This window comes from Polypterus senegalus, chromosome 1, assembly GCF_016835505.1.
Source record: "Polypterus senegalus isolate Bchr_013 chromosome 1, ASM1683550v1, whole genome shotgun sequence".
Classification (NCBI taxonomy): domain Eukaryota; kingdom Metazoa; phylum Chordata; class Cladistia; order Polypteriformes; family Polypteridae; genus Polypterus; species Polypterus senegalus.
The window spans coordinates 40149377-40168562 of NC_053154.1; the positions used below are offsets into that span (position 1 = coordinate 40149377).

The window sequence follows — 19186 nt, forward strand, 5'->3', positions numbered from 1 at the left end:
TCAGGCCAATATGTCAAATGATTTGCCAGCTACAGGTGATTTAAAATCCTGGACAGACAAACGGACAGCCATGGTAGCGTATTATATAAAAAGATATTTGTGTGTATATATATGGGATTAATATTTAGTATTTTTTCTCTACAGCCTTGAAAAAACACAAGCTCCAAGGAGACACCTCGATAATGACGTATCGTGGTCATGGTGTACTGCACACACTTATTCGGTGTCGATTCTCTCCAGCATTCACTACAGGACAGAAGTATATCTATACAGGGTGCTCTACTGGAAAGGTTGTAGGTGAGTGCTTGTCCTGTTGTCGCAGGTAATGTCTAATTTCTGCAAGGTATTTAAGTCATTTTTTTTTTCTCTTTCTAGTGTATGACGTATTGACGGGACAAATAGTCACAAAGCTGTCAAACCACGATGCCTGTGTGCGAGATGTGAGCTGGCACCCATTTCAGGAGAACCTAGTCAGCAGCTCGGTTTGTACAAGTTTTATTGTGTATTTTGTCTAATTGGTAGAGTTTACTGCTTTAACCTGAAATCTCATCACTTTTTATGTGTTTTGTTTCTAGTGGGATGGAGCAATTCGTCTCTGGGAATACAGACAGACTCAGTTCTTTGATGATGATTTTGTCAGTGTTAAGGCACAGATTCCTGAAACTGAAAATGAAGGGGACACACTTTAAAAATGATGAAACAGGATGAAAAGGCAGAAGAAAACAGAAAGTTTGCTGCCTTTTCTAAAGCACAGGACCCCTTCTCAGCACTTTGGTTACTCTTAAGATAACATCAGAAGTTACCGGATTAATTTTACTGCATAATTCAGATTTTTTTTTTTTATTTTTGCAGATCTGAATTTTGAAGCTGTTCAGGCACTTAATTGCCACGTAAGCTATATTTTATTGCTAGGACATTTTTTTAAACTTGTATTTCAATTTGAAGAGTTTTTCAATGCCACGGTGGATTAACAACTGGCCTGGGCAGAACAGAACTCTGCCAAATCAGCATACAGAAGAATGTGGTGATTGGAATATGCTTTGATCTCGTCAGCCTGTACATCTCAAGAAAGTTTGCTATACCGGTCTGCGTCAAGCATATATGGACATTGCAGATTTAAAATAAACGGGTCTAATGAAATGCAGATATGTAATAGACTGCTCTGTTGTTGTCGAGACAAAATAGACAACAAATTAATTACTCTACAACCTCTTTTCTTTACTTTGTCTAGAGATCTACGTGTATCACCCTGAAAACTTAGTTTATAATGATAGGTAGAGGTATCTTAATGATTGAATTCATCATCTGGTGTGAGAATGTCATCACTAAATGAGAATTAAATGTGTCACTAAGGAAAACTGAATGACTCTTGTGTATAAAGACTCGGGAGGGCTGTACCTAGGTACAGTGTTTAAATATTTATTTTCTGTTTCTTGCATTGAGTACTCCTTATTGTTGAAAACATATCATTTATGGAACCGCAAAGATGAACCAGCTACCATGCTTCAATTCACATTACAATCTTTATCCTTTGACTCTTATTATATAATCATTGTAGTAAACAGTGGCTACCTTTTGTCTTTTAAAAAAATATTCATTCTTTTTTGTTTTAGTCGGCTGCGAGAGTCACATTCTGTCAGCTGTCCCCAACAGCTGACACAACCACTGTGGCCTAGCAGCTGTTTCATTGAAGCAGCTGGTGAGAGCTGAAGTCTTTTTCTTTTAAATCTAGTTTTTCAGACATAAAACTGAAAGCTGATCTGTGAGGACTGCAGTGTTTTTCTTCTCTCTATTGGGTCAAATAACCTAGCAGGAGGTTACCTGTCACAGGTTGTTTGCTCTTGTTTGAGGTGTAGAGTAACAAGAAAGTGACATGTTTTTACTTTCAGAGAATTGAACAGTCTGCCAGATAGTAGCTTTTGTTACTCTGACAAAATTAGACATCATGCAAGAAAGTAGCTGCTATTATACTGACAGGATCGTATTTCCTTGTGGAGGCGGACTGCCCGGACTCGTAAAGGATGGACAGCTTGGATTGTGTGACAGCTGCAAAGTGGGGGGTGTTTTCGTAACTATTTTTCCCCTGGATTCACAGTGCAGAGCCGAGTGTGTGAAGGGCAAAAGAGAACCTGATTTTCACATAAGGCTGTGTCTGACAGTATTTTACTGCTGTTGCCAATTACTGCATTTCATAAATACGTATTCTTTCTCTCCCATGCCAAATATTTTTCTTAAGACAGAAGATCCTGTGGATTTATCACCCTTGGAGAGTCCTTGCATTCCTGACCACTGGTGCTTGGAGTTACTAGAAGAACTCTGGATCAAGATCATGAAATAATTGAGTGTTCTTTCAGCTGCTGTGTAGGAGTGGTGCTAGTGTCCATTTGTTAATGGAGCAATAATTTCCAATGTCAAAGAAACGGGACATTCCAACCTTGACACACAGCCAGAACTTTCATGGTTCTTCACTCTTTGCAGATAAGCCGCTGTTGCCTATTGTAAAATTAGCCAGGATGGGTGTGGAGCAGCCCGTGGCCCTGCTGAGCGAACTGGCAGCATGTTGTCTTGGTAACACGTACTTTCGACGCCACTATCACCTGTGGATGGCTTTACTTGTTCTGATGGGCCCTGGCCTGACTTACTATGTTAGCCACAGTACAGTCTTTGCAAACAAGAGGAACTTCTTATATTTGTAAGTCCCAGCACTGTGTTATTGCTTAAGTGTATTTTAACTGCCTGCTGTTTGTTTGTCATCATAGTGTGTTTGCTGCTTAACGTGTGTTTTCATTAATTATTGTTATCTTTCCTTTCCCTTATCTGCCAATTTAGGTATTTTCTCCGTTCAGGATGGGGATGGACCTGCCTGTTAACAGGTGGCTACCTTCTCCTTGTTTCCTATTCTTCCTCTCGCAGCTTAGGCACCTGCCTGCGTCATATGTTTCGGCTTGTGATTGCTACCATCTTCTGGAAGGCAGCGTTGTTGGGGTTTGCTTTGGTGGAGAACGCCACGGGGAGCTGCTTTGAGCCAATACGAAACTATGAAGGGTTAGAAGGAGGAGTGGCACTCCTGCTGCATGAGGCACAGAACAAAGCCGTCTGTCTCACATCTGGTTTTGTATGGCGTGGGTATGACATTTCTGAAGATACTTTCCTGCTGACTTTTGCTTCTCTAGTAATGGCAGAAGAGATGGCTGTCTTTAAACCCTACCTTGCTTGTCATCTGCCTGCTAGCTCAGCTTTAAGGATTGTCTTTCTTATGTGTGCTGCCTTGTTGATCCTATGGAACTTCTTACTGCTCTGCGTTCTTGTTTATTTTCAGCGCTACACTCACAAGCTTTTAGGGGGCGCTCTTGCAACCTTATGTTGGAGGCTCACGTATCACTGGTGGTATAAAACTGGTGTAAGCTGGTACTCCCCGGGTAGGCCAGGAGTGGGTCTGTTTGAAAAGGCTGATAAAGAATAGCCATTTTTGCAGCTTCATAGTAAAATAAAATTGGTGTTTTTTTTCCCCCAAGTGGCAGGTACCACTGCCTTCATATATAAAACGGTGCCTTTGTTTGCAAATCAGAAGGCTCTGGTACAGATGAAGCCATTGAGCAAAACACAGAAGTGTATTCTTCAGCATATTCTCCTGCAAGCTAGAATAAGGAAACTAGAAGAACAGTTTGAGGTTAACATGTTCTAATATAGCATCAGTTTAGGCCCTAAAGGAATACTCCACCTGCAAATGACATTTTTTAATACTTAATACTCTGTCCCCTGCTTGCTTTGCTCGCCAACCCCTGTGCGGGCCCTGCGCGCTAGTCATTTCCCAGATCTGCCGCTTGCGACGAATCGTGCTGTGCTTTTGGATAAACATGAATATCAACTCTGTCTTTAATATCTCCATCTTTTGAAACTATTATCGCTGACAATTCGTCACATGTTGGTTTATTATATATGCAAGCGTGATCTTTTGGATTCATATAGACATCTTAAGAAAACTTCTTTGTCCGTGTTTTTCAGATAAATTTTGTGTAAAGTAAGACACTTTTGGATTTATGAATTTGTATCCATTATTGGCTATAGAATTTCTGATATGTCCGATTGTTTAACTCTTTCGATTCTATGTTGCATCACTTCTCCATGACCATAAATATAAACCTGACGAATTGTGGTTTCATCGAAATTAAACTTGTAGTAGCTTTAATTGCTGCGGGACGACAGATTCACATAGCGCATGGTCCTGAATCGTGTAAATCTACGCTTTGAGCATTGATTGATCTGAACGTGAACAGATTATTGTAGATTTGGATATTTTTCCTGCAGTGTTTGTGGATTTCACTTTCACCAAATAACAAATCTTTCTGTCATATCGCCTATATCCATAAATTCGATTTCTTTTCACTATTCCGTTATTTCATCGAGTAATAATTTCCATTTGTTAGTGGTAATATGATCTTTACTATCAGTTTTTTGAGACTTTTGAATTTTATTACTTTCATAATCTTTAACCTGCTCTGCATGTGTATTGCGCCAACGTTTTTGAACCACTTTATGACGTTCTACTTTGTCTTCTACTGTTTGTCTTTTATTTCCGCCCCTGCTTGGACCTGTTAGGTTTTCAATTCATCTATGTAAAAAGGAAAATCAAAGACTTTCGGTCTTCAAGTGGTCTTCGTGAATGTTTTTCAAAATGTTAGCCACTGTCCAGCATTGGTCACCTATCCATCCCATCTATGAGAATCCCTTATGTACTTTCCCCAGGAAAAACTGAGATTTAAAATTTTCCCAGCCACCACTTCAAAGTATATGGGGTAAGCAACATATACATGTTTGGGTGGAGTATTCTTTTAAGGACAATGTCAAAATGTAAGCCCGGTCACTATTTCGTCTGGAGCATTGTTTGTGTGTCTTATTTATATTATAGACATTTTGTGCATTACTTTTAACAGTTTCTTACAAAAAAATTTGTTTACTACCATGTTTTTGTGATTTTGGTGTCTTTTATTGCTGTATAAATTAATGCCTAATTGCCTCTGTTCCAGATTAGTGTTTTTATAGAAGCCTGTTATTTGATCCATCAAAGTCGCTGTTTAAAAGAAAACCCCATTGAAAATAGTCCTGTGGGATGAAGTCTAAGCTTGAAGTTCTGTTCTTTAGTCAGTAGTTCATCTTAGACGATAGACATTTACTACCTACTGAGCTTTAGAATGGCAGAAAAATGAAATAAACTACAGATAGACTAAAGATGGTCAAAATTAACATGTTCTGATGTTAACAGTTTGTGCTCCACATGAAACGGTAAACATGATAAACATGTTTAAAATTGAATTTAAATCAATGAAGGGGGAACCAAGAGTAAATTGTGTGTTAAAAATGCCCATCATAAAAATAATAATCTTATGTCATATACATGACGTGATTTTTTTTTTTTTTATTCAAAGCTAAAAATCCAGGTCCTATAGTCTAAACTAGTAAGTTCTTGATACATTGCTGTGGTAAACTTGTAGAATTCAGATTTTAGAAGTAAATCAGGGGCTTTAAAAAATGGGGAGTCGGCCTATGTGACAAATGACACTGCTGCTGTTCATTTACGGATCAGTGGTGTTAGGTTACACATTACAATATGGAATCCTGACAAGTCAAGGTGAATGCTAAATTTTAATTCTCAAGCAGAAATGACCGACTCTCTAAATATCCTACCACCCTGCTCTGATTCAGGATTTCTTAGCACTAATTTATGTGTTCGGCCTTTTAGGACTGGTCTCCTCCAACTTTGTATCACTGCACTCTTAAAATTTTCAACCTATTTGTTGTTGCCCACTTTCTCTGTCCTTCAGATTAGATGGTGCCAGGCTGAGTCTCACTTTCTTGATTGGGTTGAGGACTGTTACATTTTTAAAGCCACTCTTGTGTGGCTTACGTTGTATTTGATTTGGTCTGCTGCCAACTCCTTTTCCCCCTGGACTTGTGTCTGTGCAGAGAAGCGGGACACTGACACCTGTACACGTCATGGCAGAAATGTTACACTTGAGCTGTGGACATCAAGACCAAAGACTCAATATTTGATGGTAAGAGAAGCAAAATCCTACACCAAAAGATTTGATATTCTAACAATATAAAGTATGACCATTTCTGTAGCCATTGTATATATTTATATGTGTGTGTATTAAGGGTCACTTAAAATATATTCACAGAACGGAGTGCAATGAAAGGCCATCTTTCCACAATAGAAACAACATACCACAAGTAAGTGCTGAAGGCATTTCCTGCGACTGTCCTTGTGTATAGCAAGTCACTGAAGCGGATGTTCATTTCTGCACTCTTTTCAATGTATTCTGCTGTGACGGGGAGACATTTTGATTGTGCATGTAACTCAGGTATATATGAAACTGAACCTCAGCCATTCAAGTGGTGTTCTGATGGAGTGTGGGTTGAGAAACAGGGCAGTCCCACCTACTTTACTTTCTGCAAAAGTTAATGGTGATATTTATTCATATAATATTTTATATGCAGTATATAGTTGATGTATTTATTGTAATGCTTTTCAAAAAAGAATTGTCAGAGGATTAATTGTACACATGCAAGTAACAATTTAAATAAAGGAGATATGTGAAGAAGTTTGTTGGTTAGTTTAAATGCATATTTACTTTATTTTAAAACAAACATGGCCATGGAGGGGTTCAGCCTGTTGGAAGCAGTCTGTTTGTTTCACTTTAGAGACTTTACTGCTCCAGTTTACACAATCTGTTTATTTTTGGAATGTAATTTAAATCCAGGATCATTCAAGTTGGCAGCTTGGTGGGCTCCTCAGGTGGAACAGAATTTAATTTCTGGGACTGAGAACAAAGAGTACCGCTGACAAGAGGAACAATGCCTGTGTTCACAAATGCCATGCTAGGAAACTTCACAACAGATGATTAATGTCTTGTGGCACTAGAAACATATAAAGTACATGCTAAAGCTTAGAATTTTGCAGGAATGGTCTAAAAGATGCAGACTGCATTTTTAAGAATTCAGCTGTTCATTAATATCCAAAGTTATTATTTTTTAACTTATGACAACTTGGAATTCATGTTGACTTTTTGTTAGGCACCTTCCACACTCATTAATGTGCCTTATGAATCTTGAAAATTCTCAGTAGTTTTATTTTGAAAAATTGTACAGTGACCTTTAATTTCTAGTTGTATTTGTGCTATTTCCCAAAGTCCCAGCACCATGTGTGTGAAAATGGTATTTTTGTCCCCATTCATTTTGCTAATTTGCTGTTAGAGCTGTTATTGTACTTAGAGGTGACACTGTACTGAGGTGGGGTGGGGGGTGTAATGATGGAGATAACCACTTACTGTGAGGAAGGAAAGTTAAATTGTATTCAGGTAGACACCAGTAAAAGCTATACAGACATAACCACTGAGCAGTAAAACTCAGCATGTATGTGAGTGCACAAGTGGATTATGAGCATACAGAAGACATTTAGATGTTAAAAAGTCTCAGGAGATGGTGTTCAGTCTGGAGGTGGAATTATCTGTTCTAATTATAGTGGGCAGGTTGTTCCTCAAGTGGGAGCTACACAAGTATTGTAGCCCCACTGCAGTGGCATCACCATGGAGGCCGAAATCAAATGGTCTTGCATGGATTATTCTCTATGGGCCTAAAGTGCAAATTTCAGATATGAAATTGGTCCAGTAAGCCAAGGGGAAGATTTTGATAATGATGCAGGCAGATTAGATGCATCTTCTTTTAAATCTCCACCTAGTTGGGTCAGTGTCAGTGTCAGTGTGGAGTTGTCCATTTAAATGCACTTCTGCAGGAGGGTTCTACAAATATTTCAGTTCCCTTCCACAGCCTAAAGACATGCGCGTTAGGCAGATTAAAACTCCAAAATGGCCCTGTGCGTGTGCTAGTGGCTTTGTGCGTGCAGATGTAACTTACGTTGTATGCAAGTTTACTGCCTGCTTTGTGCTGTTGAATTAGAATTTGCAACAGTGTGAGCTGGCAATGTAAAATTAGTTTCAGCAAGTAGAGGAAGGAGTGACTTCACACTGTAGGTGCAATCATGGAGTAAGTCAGTTGTATTCCATGCCAGGATATGTTTTTAAGATCTGTGCTGATTAGCTTGCGTTCATACTAACATTTTTCCTTTTCTTAACCCAGTCTGTTGTACTAACATGCTTTAAAGGTCCACCATTGTTCCCTGTACCTAAGAACTCACATCCAACCTGTAACAATGATGTGTTTTGAGAGGCTAATCAAGAATTACATATGCTGTTCTCCGCTAAAAGAACTGGGTCCATTAGTGTTTGTGTATCACTCTAATAGGTCCACAGGGGATGCCATCACGTTCACACCGCATTGGCACAGCTGGATAGCAAGAGAGGGGATTATGAGTGAACACTGTTTATAGACTGTAATTCTCCATTTAACACAACAACCCCCTCTAAGCAATGGGATGTATTTTCTACAAAAAAAGGAAATGAAAATTTTAATTATAAAATGAAAATGCAATCTCTCTTTTGCAGTTTCATTTTCCAAGTCTACACGCAAGAATGCTGCAAAAATTGAAATTAAAGTAATAAAATTAAGTAACCCCATTTGCGATTTTTAACCTGAACTGCAATGAAGCTGCAGAAATGAAAAGTAAAATATAAATAAGCAATGGCCACACCTGCTCCTCGTTGAATTTTCATTTTCCACATCTCTGTTATATAAAAAAATTCTTGGTCGTGATGAGACTTTTTCAGAGAGATACTTTCACGTCCTGCGAGATGAGACTTTGCACCAAGAGATTATCCACGCCCGGGGCCGGAAGTAAAAGACAAAGAGTAGATGACAAAGTAGAATGTCGTAAAGATTTCAAAAACGTTGGCATGATAAACATGCAGAGCAGGTTAAAGATAATGAAAGTACTAAAATTAGAAAGTCTCAAAAAAATGATAGTAAAGATCGCATTAGCACAAACAAGATTACTCAGTGAAACAGCGGAACAGCGAAAAGAGATTGAATATATTGTTCAGATTAAAACTTTAAGCCAGAAACTGGTAGATCGTCTAATTCGTGTTGCCATCAGGGAAAAGTAGTGTTGCCTCCCAATGAAGAGACGTATCTGTGAGAATTAAAAGATTTGTTGTTTGGTGAAAGTGAAATCCACATACACGAGCGGCAGAGAAGCAAAGTGGCTGGCGTGTAGTGCAGGCTGGAGGGTTGGCGAGTGAAGCGAGTTTTCCAAAGAAATAGCATGCCTCATCAGTTTCTGAAAAGATGATCAGGAAAAGAATGCGAGAGTTTGGTCTCTGGTATTTCTTTGGCTTTTGTTCCATGGAGCAAGTAGCATCTACTTGCAGAGCCACAGCACCATATGTCACCGCAGTTACAGACCCGGAAGTGACATCTCTGTGGTTTCAGGACTGACTTCATAAAATTACTTTTGGAAGGTTTCGGCAGGTCTCGGCAAAGCCCAGAAAGTAACGTCGGTCAATGACACATTCAGAAATTAAGTGATAATAATGAGAAGGAAAAAAAGTACATCAAACTAAATAATACGCATCATTGTGAAGTTCAGAGGGTTTCTGCCATCATGTCATACATCAAACTAAACAATACGGATCGTTTCTGTGAAATATTAACTTTTACGTTGTGTTCGGGTCTGTGAGTACCATTTAACATGTCGACAAAATTAAAATCATCAAGATTTGTGTTAATTGAAAATAGTTTTTCGTTTAAACGAAAAACTATCTATATATATATAATTCACTAAGGTAAGACAACCATGGAAAGCACGCCGGAAGAGGCGTGGATTCACTAAGCTGCCGACAAGTGAGACACCTATGGCGCACGCAGGAAAAGAGCCACGCCCACCAACTCCAAGACCATTGGATACGACGACAACTCGCAGGGCCACGCCCACCAACTCGGACGCGACGGCACAGAAAAAATGGCGTCATTTATATTCGTCTGTCGTAGAGGCCACATGCAGTGCAGGTCAGGTTAATGTCATGTGCATTGACTGTTCATAGAGGCATGTTTCTCGCGGAGGTGAATCGCCATATGCAGCGTGTGAAACGGTTTGCGAGGGGTATCCCATGGGATCCTTAAAACAATCCTTTACAACTGAGGTTGAAGCACAATGAAGTAAGCAGTCTTTAAAAACCAACTTTTCGGTTAAAATGCATGACCGCGTGCACCATGGCAAACTGTTTTACACGCTATACAGCTATTCGCTTCCGCGACAAACATGCGTCTTCTTAGATGCTCCTGCAGGAACACGGAAGACGTTTTCCTGCCCACCAACGCTCCTTTTTCACCGGCCACCGTCTACCCGCGCTCTCTAGGCATTCACACTGCCTGCCCATTTGCCCGGACGCAAAAACTCACCGACCACCCAGTTAGTCCCTTTCGTCTGCGGTAAGAGTCCACTTGCACGTCTGAGCCACGCGGTGTTTGTTATGCCGCAGGTTCACTATTGTGTTGTATTTTGCTCTCTCCAGAGTTCCATCTTTTCATTCACTTACTGTTGTATTCTCACACCAACCCGTTTTAGACATCCGTGTCTTTCCAGAAGTGTTTAGCATTCAATAAATAATTATGCATGACATTGAGCGTGTGTTGACCCGGTGTGGGTAAGCCGTTGAACCCCATTCAGGCTGCAAACTAAGTCCCACTAAGTGCGACTCATACGCTCCTACTGGTTGCGTCCCAACCCTTTGTACACACCCCCCTCTCACCTTGCTAATATCGTGGTCGGGTGTCTTGGTGGATTATATATAGAAAAGCAGCCAGATCCGCACAGAGCAATGAAAAGTCTACGTCACTCACAGGTACATCTGGACCGTGTAAAGACAGCGACTTGACGAGTTGGAGGTGGGCACATGTGCGGGCAGTGCATACTGAACGAGAAATCAGCAGACTAGCATGACGGACGGAGCTGAATGGACGTCCTTCTCCTCTCCTCCCGTTCCACACTCCGCGCCGAGCATCCCCAACCCTCCGTCTGGCAGGTGAAGGCGCGAGGACGGTGCGCCAGTTTTCAGTCACGGACCATTGTGTGTTGGTTCGTTCCGTGCATTGTTACAATGTTGCTTTTCTTGCTGATTTATTACTGATTTTTCAAATGTTAATTTTCTCCCTGTGCTTAAAAATCATTAAAAAACCGGCCTGATTATGCGGCGTATGGTACGCCGCGGGTTGGCTAGTACAATATAATTACAATGTTAGCACTACGTTAGATTTTAGTAAAACGTTAATAATAAAAGTGATTACGTTTTTTAAAATGTACTATGCATGTACTAAACCAATTTAGAATAAACATTTAAGCCAATCTAATATTTTTAAACATGTATATGAAGAAAATGGTAATACATATTCTACACTGAATTATGCTATATATTAATTGCCTTATATAGAACTTCTCTAGTTTTTGTCAGTTATTATTATAAACGATGGTCCATCAAAAGAAAAAAAAAGAACCAATACTAATAAGAACACAATTTATTTATATAGCACCCTTCCTATGCCCAAAATTCAGAAAGAACAACAGGACCAATATAACATTGGCTACAAATAATATCTTCACTAAATAAAGATAAATACAGGATATATAAAACATTCAAATAGAATAAAAGACAATAATCCAGACTAAAATACAACATATAATACCATAAAAAAATCTTAAACAAATAGCATAAATTGCGATAAAAATGCAAACCCTGAGTACCTGGACAGGTGAAGGGGGTAAATTGAAAGAAGGGGCAGAATGTCAGGTCTGTTTAATGTCCTCCTAAACAAATGAAGTGAGTCAGCTGATGTTGGTAATTTTGGGAGGTCGTTCCACAGTCTGGGCGCCATATACTGCTGAGGGCCCCGCTGCCACCAACAGAGTGCAGGTTAGTGTGGGGTGCAGAATGAGAGGACCTTAGTGGGCAGGTCAAGAACAGAATTTGATATTCAGTCCTGTAAGACACAGGGAGCAGTAAAGGTGCAGCAGGATGGCTGTGATGAGCTCACTGTTGCCAACACGACATGATGGCAGAAACCCTCCGAACTTCACAATGATGCGTATTATTTGGTTTGATGTACTATTTTTCCATCTCATTTTTATCGCTTAATTTCTGAACGGGTTTTTGACCCGACGTTACTTTCTGGGCTTTGCTGAGACCTACTGAAACCTTCCAACAGTAATTTTATGATGTGAGTCCTGAAACGGCGGTGACGTCACTTCCGGGTCTGTAACAAACGGTGACGTATGGTGCTGTGGCTCTGCAAGTGGATATTATTGCGTGGAGCAGGTATGTCTTTATCACTTCTATGGTAGTGCTGCTGCTTTGCAGTAAGGAGACTGTGGAAGATTGTGGGTTCCCTTCCCAGTTCCTCCCTGTGTGGATAGCGCTTTGAGTACTGAGGAAAGCGCTATATAAATGTAATGAATTATTATTATTATTATTATGGTCAGCCAAGGCCAACCTGGTAATGCGTTATGTACAGCCTCCAGTAAATTGTGCCATACAACATCATTTACCTCCGTGTTGGTGAAAACCTCAACATCTCCAAGCCTACTTATAATCTCTTTGCATCTAAGTAATATAAAACTTATATCCTCAAATCTGCCAACTCCATTAGCTCTCTTGCCATTTTTTGCACACCACCTTCAATCGTATTAGAAGTTGCCGGTACCTTCCAGAAGCAACTTTGTCACATGTTGAAGTCTTTTCTCCGCCCACTGACCCGTGCTGTTTGCATGTTGAGAACTTGAAAATGAAGATGCATTGAGCAGCAGGTGGCGCCAGTGCTTATTTGTGTTTTACTTTTCATTTTTGCAGCTTCGTTGTGGTTCAGGCTGAAAATGAAATTGCAAACGGCGTCATTTCATTTTAATTTTAATTTTTGCAGCATTCTTCCATGCAGACTTGGAAAAGTAAGTTGCAAAAGAGAGATTGCTTTTTCATTTTATAATTTTAATTTTCATTTCCTTTTTTTGCAGAAAATAAATCCCATACTAAGCTTATCACTTGTGTCCGAACGCTTCACTGTGCAGCTCGACTTCCTGGAGCAATATTACAGGAATTTTCAAAAGAACACAGATTTAGTATTTCAAATAAAATAATGGACATTATAGAAGTGGAAAGGGATTAGACTCTTGTGTTAATTGGCTAGTGTACCCATTTAGTCCCATTGTAAACTGACAAGGAGTTTTTAAAAATTTATTAAAACAAAAAAAGGAATTTTAAAACACAATTTTATGTGGCAAATTAATATTTACAATGATTGTGGAAAAAGTAACCCTAACATGAAAAATGCTAAAGATACTGTCTAATACAGAGTCCAGACATTATTACAATATAATGCTAATTAAGTCATGCAAATAACTGATATGAAAATTATTAATGTTATTTCATATTTGGGTGACACATTTATGAAAGGCGTCAGTACACATTGCTAATGCTTGTCTTTGGAATGGCCACGGGTCAGGGGACCTCCTTGGGGTCCCACAGTGCAGCAGAGTCAGGAGCTGAATGTGCAGCCTTGAGGTTTTAAGGCGCAGTGCACCGTACTGCCTCCTGGTGGAGCCCCTTAATCCGGCCCAGCAAGATGTGGAAGAGAGCATCAGGCTAGTTAATGATAGTTAATAAAGTATCTATCTATTTATCTATCTAGTTATCGTGAGTAATAGAAATATCTAACCATCTGTGTAAGCCCGGGGTCTTAGAAACTATTGAAATGGTCTAAAAAAAACTGAAATGAAGAGATGTCAGGTAATTGAAAGGACCTACTCTGGGTGTCTCTCTCCGTGGAGGATTCGTTTTGCCGATGTGCTTGCATCGCTTGTGCATTAGCGGCAGGAGGAAAAGTAAAAGAGATACCGTTTTGCCGATGTTAGCGGCTAAGTGACTTTGTCTTTCTTCTGGGGTTTCGTTTTGCTGGCTTGCCTCACTTGTGGTGTTAGCGGCTAAGTGAGTTTTCTGTTTCCTCGGGGGTGCAGCCCTTACCCCGACTCCACCTCTCACTTCTGGACCGGACACACACACACACACACACACACACACTTCTATGTGTAGACGTTTATATATAAGATATCTGCCAGGATGCTGCAGAGGGTAGCACTGCCACCTCACAGTCTGTGGGTCTGAATCTTGTGCCCACCCATTGTTTATGTGTATCTCCTGTCTGTGTTTAGTTGAGTTTCCCACCCACATCCCAAGATGTGCTGGTTACATTAGTTGGTAATTTCAGGATGGTCACCATAAGGGTGTGTAAGTGAACTGGTGTCCACTTGAGGGCTGTTTGGTTTTACTTGTACCCAGTGCTGCTGGGATAGCCTGCAACTCCTGTGGCCATCAGATGGATTAAGTGGGTTTGAGAATGTTAAGGACGGCCAGAGAATTTTACTGAAGTCAACACCGCTCGCTGTCTGTAGTCATCACTCCGGCGGCACTTTGGCACATTCACCTTCATATGCACCGCACAAGTATATTAGTCACAAAATCAAATGTTTTTGTGTTCAGACATTTGACAAACAGTAAATGATATTTGCGCACATTCAAGTGAGACTAACACAGCCAGACAGTGACATATTTTAGGGAAAAGGTACTAAGAACAGGCTCTGTGTGCGACTGGCAAAAGAATAACTCAACACCTTCACGCTTAAAACTAAATGTTTCTAATCCAAATTTGAACACGACGACTCCAAAATACAATAAAGAATGTCTGTCCAGTGAATCCTCAGCTCCCACCCAAAGGGATACTCACTTGGCCGCCTGTTGCATGTGGCTGCACAGTAGAGTGATGCTAATATTCATTTTTCTATTTTGATCATTGTTTTTTGTGTAAATATAAAATACAGTGGTACCTCGGTATACGTCCACTTTGGAATAAGTCCAAGTTGGCATACGTCCTGTTTGGATGCGAAAAATTTTGTTTGGAATACGACTCGCATGCTAGAACGCCGCGCGCTCCCCTTGTTTACCTCTCTCGAGACAAAGCCACGACTGCCCACGAGCGTCAGTGTGCCAGTTGCTAGCATTCAGTGAACAACCCGCGCCATAACTCTGTGAATTTTCACACGATTTTGTGTTTTTCACGTAAATTTGAATTGATTGTTGAAAAGTATGAAGGTGGCATGCGTATCCGGGACATGGCTGCTGCATACCGTATGCCGAGAACGACGGTATCTACGATTGTGAAAAATAAAGACGTTATTAAAAAGTAAAGGGAGGTTACATTTTCATTTATTTCATCTAATTGCTTTTGTATTTATTTATTTTAGTATTAAGCAGTGTTAACATTATTTTATACAACCCCATCAATGTATAATATGCCAATAACAATAGGATTTTTTTTTTTTTTTCTTTTTATGGATTAATCGTTTTCCTTTTATTTCTCATGGGAAAAATTTGTTTGGTATAAGTCAAAGGATCTGGAACGGATTAAGGACGTATACCGAGGCACCACTGTATTAATATATATCTGAGATATAAAGTAACTTGCAGTTCATTTTTGATTGCGATCTGTGCACCACATTTTTAATATACATAATCCTATTTTAGTAATATACTGCACTTTAATGCATAAGTAAAGACTTGCAACGGTTCAAATAAGCAGCTGTCACTGTTTTCTGTCAGCCTAATTGCTTTTAATACAAACAAGTTCAGATTACATACAAGATTATATTTTACCGTCGTACATGACGACTTGCTGATTTAGACCACAGGCGGTGAACTGGAGTTTGTAAAGATGTTTTCACCACTCTGCATGCTGATCGGCAGAAAAGTATCGTAAAGGTTAATAAGTGGGGTTAGTGGATGTATTATTCTGAAAATTAATACTAATAAACTAATTGGTGTAAATAGTTAATAAGAGCTAATGGACAATATAGTTAATGGAAGATGATGTAATGTTGGCAGTTGTTCTTAAGTAACTGATTAAGTTCAAACAAAGTGACCGTTCTGAGCTATAAAAACGACAGGTCGCTCAGTTGAGTCACATGACAAGGCACATAAAAGTTTTATTTTTAACGTATGCGGACTTATCAAGATTTGATCTTACTAAACAGTAGTCTTTAGGTAAAGGTGATGTAAGTGGAAAAAAAAACAATGAGAATGTAATTTTGCGTTAATTTATTAAACAAAACTCATTTGCATCTATAGAAAAAGTAAGTACAGCCATGGGCACTCAGATGTGGTCTTGTCTCCTTTGACATTTCGGACGTTCACTAGGAGGAGGTTCTTGCCACTCCTTCATGTAGAATTCTTTCAGCTGTGTGATGTCTGAGGGGTGTCTTGCGTTCACAGCCCATTTGAAACCCCCCCACCAAAACTGCACCTTAAAACACTTTTGTTCCAGCCTTAAACTCGGCCATTCCAGAACACTGCTTTGCTTTGCTTTTCTTTTTAGCCATTCATTGGTAGATTTACTGGTAGATTTCGAATCATTGCCATGTTGCAAGGTTCACTTTAGCTTGAATGTCAGTCTTCAGACAGATGGTCTCGCCTTCTCCTCAAGGACCCTCTGGCACAATGAAGAGTTCATAATGTTATTTCATGATGGTAAACTGCCCGGGTCCTGAAGCCGCACAGCAGCCCCAAACCATAACAACCCCACAGCCATGCTTTACCGCAGGTATCAGGTACTTCTGGTCAGATGCCGGTTTTGTTTTTTAGCTAAAACGTGTCTTCTGGCACTGTAGTCCGATAACTCCATGTTAACTTGCCTGGCCAGAGCACATTGTTTCAGAAGTCCTCGTCTTCGCCTAGGTAGTCATTGGCAAACATAGGTTGTGTCCTGATGTCCTTTCTGGACATTGTGTCCTCCTGGCCTCCCACATAGACCTCATTTTATTTAGCCTCTTTCTTACAGTACAGTCGTGTGCCGATAAACAGCTGACCAAGTTATGGCCAAGGGCCATAGTACAATAATATGAGGTAATAAAGTTCTAGAAATTGACAAAACCAGCTGCATTTATACATTGTTACTATACAGTAATATTTCAAAGGGTCTGATTCTCGGGGAGCCCTTTAAGGTCTGTTTTGATTGGCACCACTCCACATGGCTAATGCCCATGTGGCTGACACCACTTTCACGTACACCAGTGTTTCTAAGCCTTTATGGTCCTGCTGCCCACTACTAGCAGAACTTGCAAACCACTCCTCTGTGAAATGAGCACACTTCGAAACCGGGAAACATAACCTGCAGCGCTACTTAGGAGACCTTTTCACAATCCAGCAATGACAACCCACGATCCAATGGTGCCAGCCTGGGCTGTGACCCAGTGGTTGAGAAACACTGGCTTAAGGGACCCATTCGCAATCCGACGACAGTAGGCTGTGACACAGCAGTGGTTGAGAAACTCTGTGCTACACAGACCCTCCATGCAGACGCCGAGACTCAAAGATCTGTTTGTGCTGCTCGGTACCAGCAGTTAGAGTATATTTACCAGTGACCCACACCAGACCCTCCGGATCACAACTTGTAGTGACCGGTAGACTTTGTCACTGACATACAGCCAAATGGAGCTGTAAGTGGGTGCATCAGTATACTCTGACATCAACACTGGCAATGGCTACCTGACCCTCTGTAGTGATGTTCTGGGCATTTAAACCTGATCTGGGCAACTGATTCTAATTTGAGATACGAGGGGCAGTGATAAATGTAGGCTGTACTTAACGTTTTGCACATGTGAATTGTGCATTTATGCTCACTTAATGGATTACAAAATGTAAATGTGGTGTGATGTTTGTTATACCTAAAGATACTGTTTAATTGAAGATCATATTATTGATATGTTCACATAGTGTGGGGGAAAAAAAAAAGTTTTGTGGGGTGTCTTTACTTTTTCACACGTCTGTGACTCAGTTACTCATTGAAGACGCCCCTGCTGTTTGTGTCTAGGAGAATCCCATTGACTCCTCTGAATGTGGACAATCATTGAAGACCCCACTAAACATCATAAGATAATTGTGCTGTCCTATAGGATGAAGGTCCAAGTCTTTAGAGTCCTGGTGCTTCCTGTCTTGCTACACGGTTGTGAGATATGGACACCATCCAGTGACCTGAGACGAACACTGGACTCCTTTGGTGCTGTGTCTCTTCGGAGAATTCTTGGGTACGGCTGGTTTGACTTTGTGTCAAATGAACGGTTGTTCATGGAGTCCCGAATGAGGCAGATTACCTGCATTGTGAGGGAGCGTCAGTTACGGCACTACGGCCATGTGGCGTGTTTCCCTGAGGGTGATCCGGCTCATAAAATCTACGTGTGGGCTACAAGAGCTGCCCATCACTTTTTATAGCTGAAAAAGGCAGAGGAGACTGAAACTCCAACCTCGTGGGTTTAAGTCTGAATAATGGAGACCACTGTGGTATCAGTTCTTACTGTCAGTGGACTTGATATCAACGTTTGCAGACTGTTCTTCACCATGTTTTAATATTCCCTTTTCTTTTATGTAGTACTCTCATCTTATTGTGCTTTCTTTCGTCTGTTCTTTTTAAACTGTTTTGTGAGTGTGCTTTCTGTAAAGGGTGCTACATAAGGTAAAGCTCCACTGTCACTTGAAACAGATGGCTAGATGGACACCCGGTTCACAAATGGCTGAAAAGCTTTAGACACGAGTCAATGTGGCACTTCTGAAATATCAGAGGGTTTGCCTCAAAGTGGGAGTTAGAAACTATCATTCACATTAGGGCAGACTTGGCACAAATGATGACAGACACAGACATATTTGAACAGCTTTTTTTAGTGCTTTATTATAAAAATGTCAGTAATTAGCATGTCTCACCAAGTGAGGTGAGGTTGTGTCAAGTCAGGATACTGCCCTCTGGGATGTCATTTCATGCCTATTAAGCTGTAGTTTAGGTGGGCAAAAGGAAGAATCCAAATGTCTGCCAAAAATGTCCCTAATGTGTTTGACGGGATTCAGGTAAGGGTTCTGAGAAGCCACATAGCTGTTGAGAAGACTTAGAGCTTCTCCAGTGATGGCTGCATTGTGTTTTCAGTCAGATGCATAAAAGAAATCCCGAGAGCTTGGGGACATACTGTACTACTGCCGTTAAGGTGGGCTGGCTTAGATCTGCTGTTTTATTTTATAACTCCCCAAACCAAGGTTTCAGGCCTCTGGAAGATCCCCACCTCCAAGACTTTAATGGACCCAACACTGACCACCACCATCTCAAAAACAGAAACGAGACTCATGGCTGATGATGAATTTGCTGCACTATAATA

The 19186-nt window shown here is 40.4% G+C and overlaps 2 protein-coding genes and 1 long non-coding RNA gene across 4 annotated transcripts in view; all 3 read left to right on the forward strand.

Annotated features, from left to right (window-relative positions):
• Positions 1-1535, forward strand: part of dcaf11 (ddb1 and cul4 associated factor 11) — a 40180-nt gene extending 38645 nt beyond the window's left edge. For both annotated transcript variants that reach the window (XM_039747494.1, XM_039747499.1), the window contains exons 13-15: positions 145-297; positions 376-482; positions 576-1535. In XM_039747494.1, coding sequence (XP_039603428.1) covers positions 145-297; positions 376-482; positions 576-689 — 374 coding nt within the window. In that variant the 3' untranslated portion in view covers positions 690-1535. The remainder of the gene's footprint in view (positions 1-144; positions 298-375; positions 483-575) is intronic.
• Positions 1536-1865: 330 nt separating this feature from the next.
• On the forward strand, positions 1866-13628 carry LOC120525320 (fat storage-inducing transmembrane protein 1). The gene is made up of 3 exons (XM_039747510.1): positions 1866-2692; positions 2830-2873; positions 12956-13628. The coding sequence occupies exons 1-3, from the start codon at positions 2409-2411 to the stop codon at positions 13105-13107; spliced, it is 480 nt and encodes a 159-aa protein (XP_039603444.1). The 5' UTR covers positions 1866-2408; the 3' UTR covers positions 13108-13628.
• Positions 4558-6603, forward strand: LOC120525325. Its single transcript, XR_005632936.1, has 2 exons — positions 4558-6053; positions 6180-6603. It is a non-coding gene; the product is annotated as an uncharacterized LOC120525325 (long non-coding RNA).
• Positions 13629-19186: the final 5558 nt, after the last annotated feature.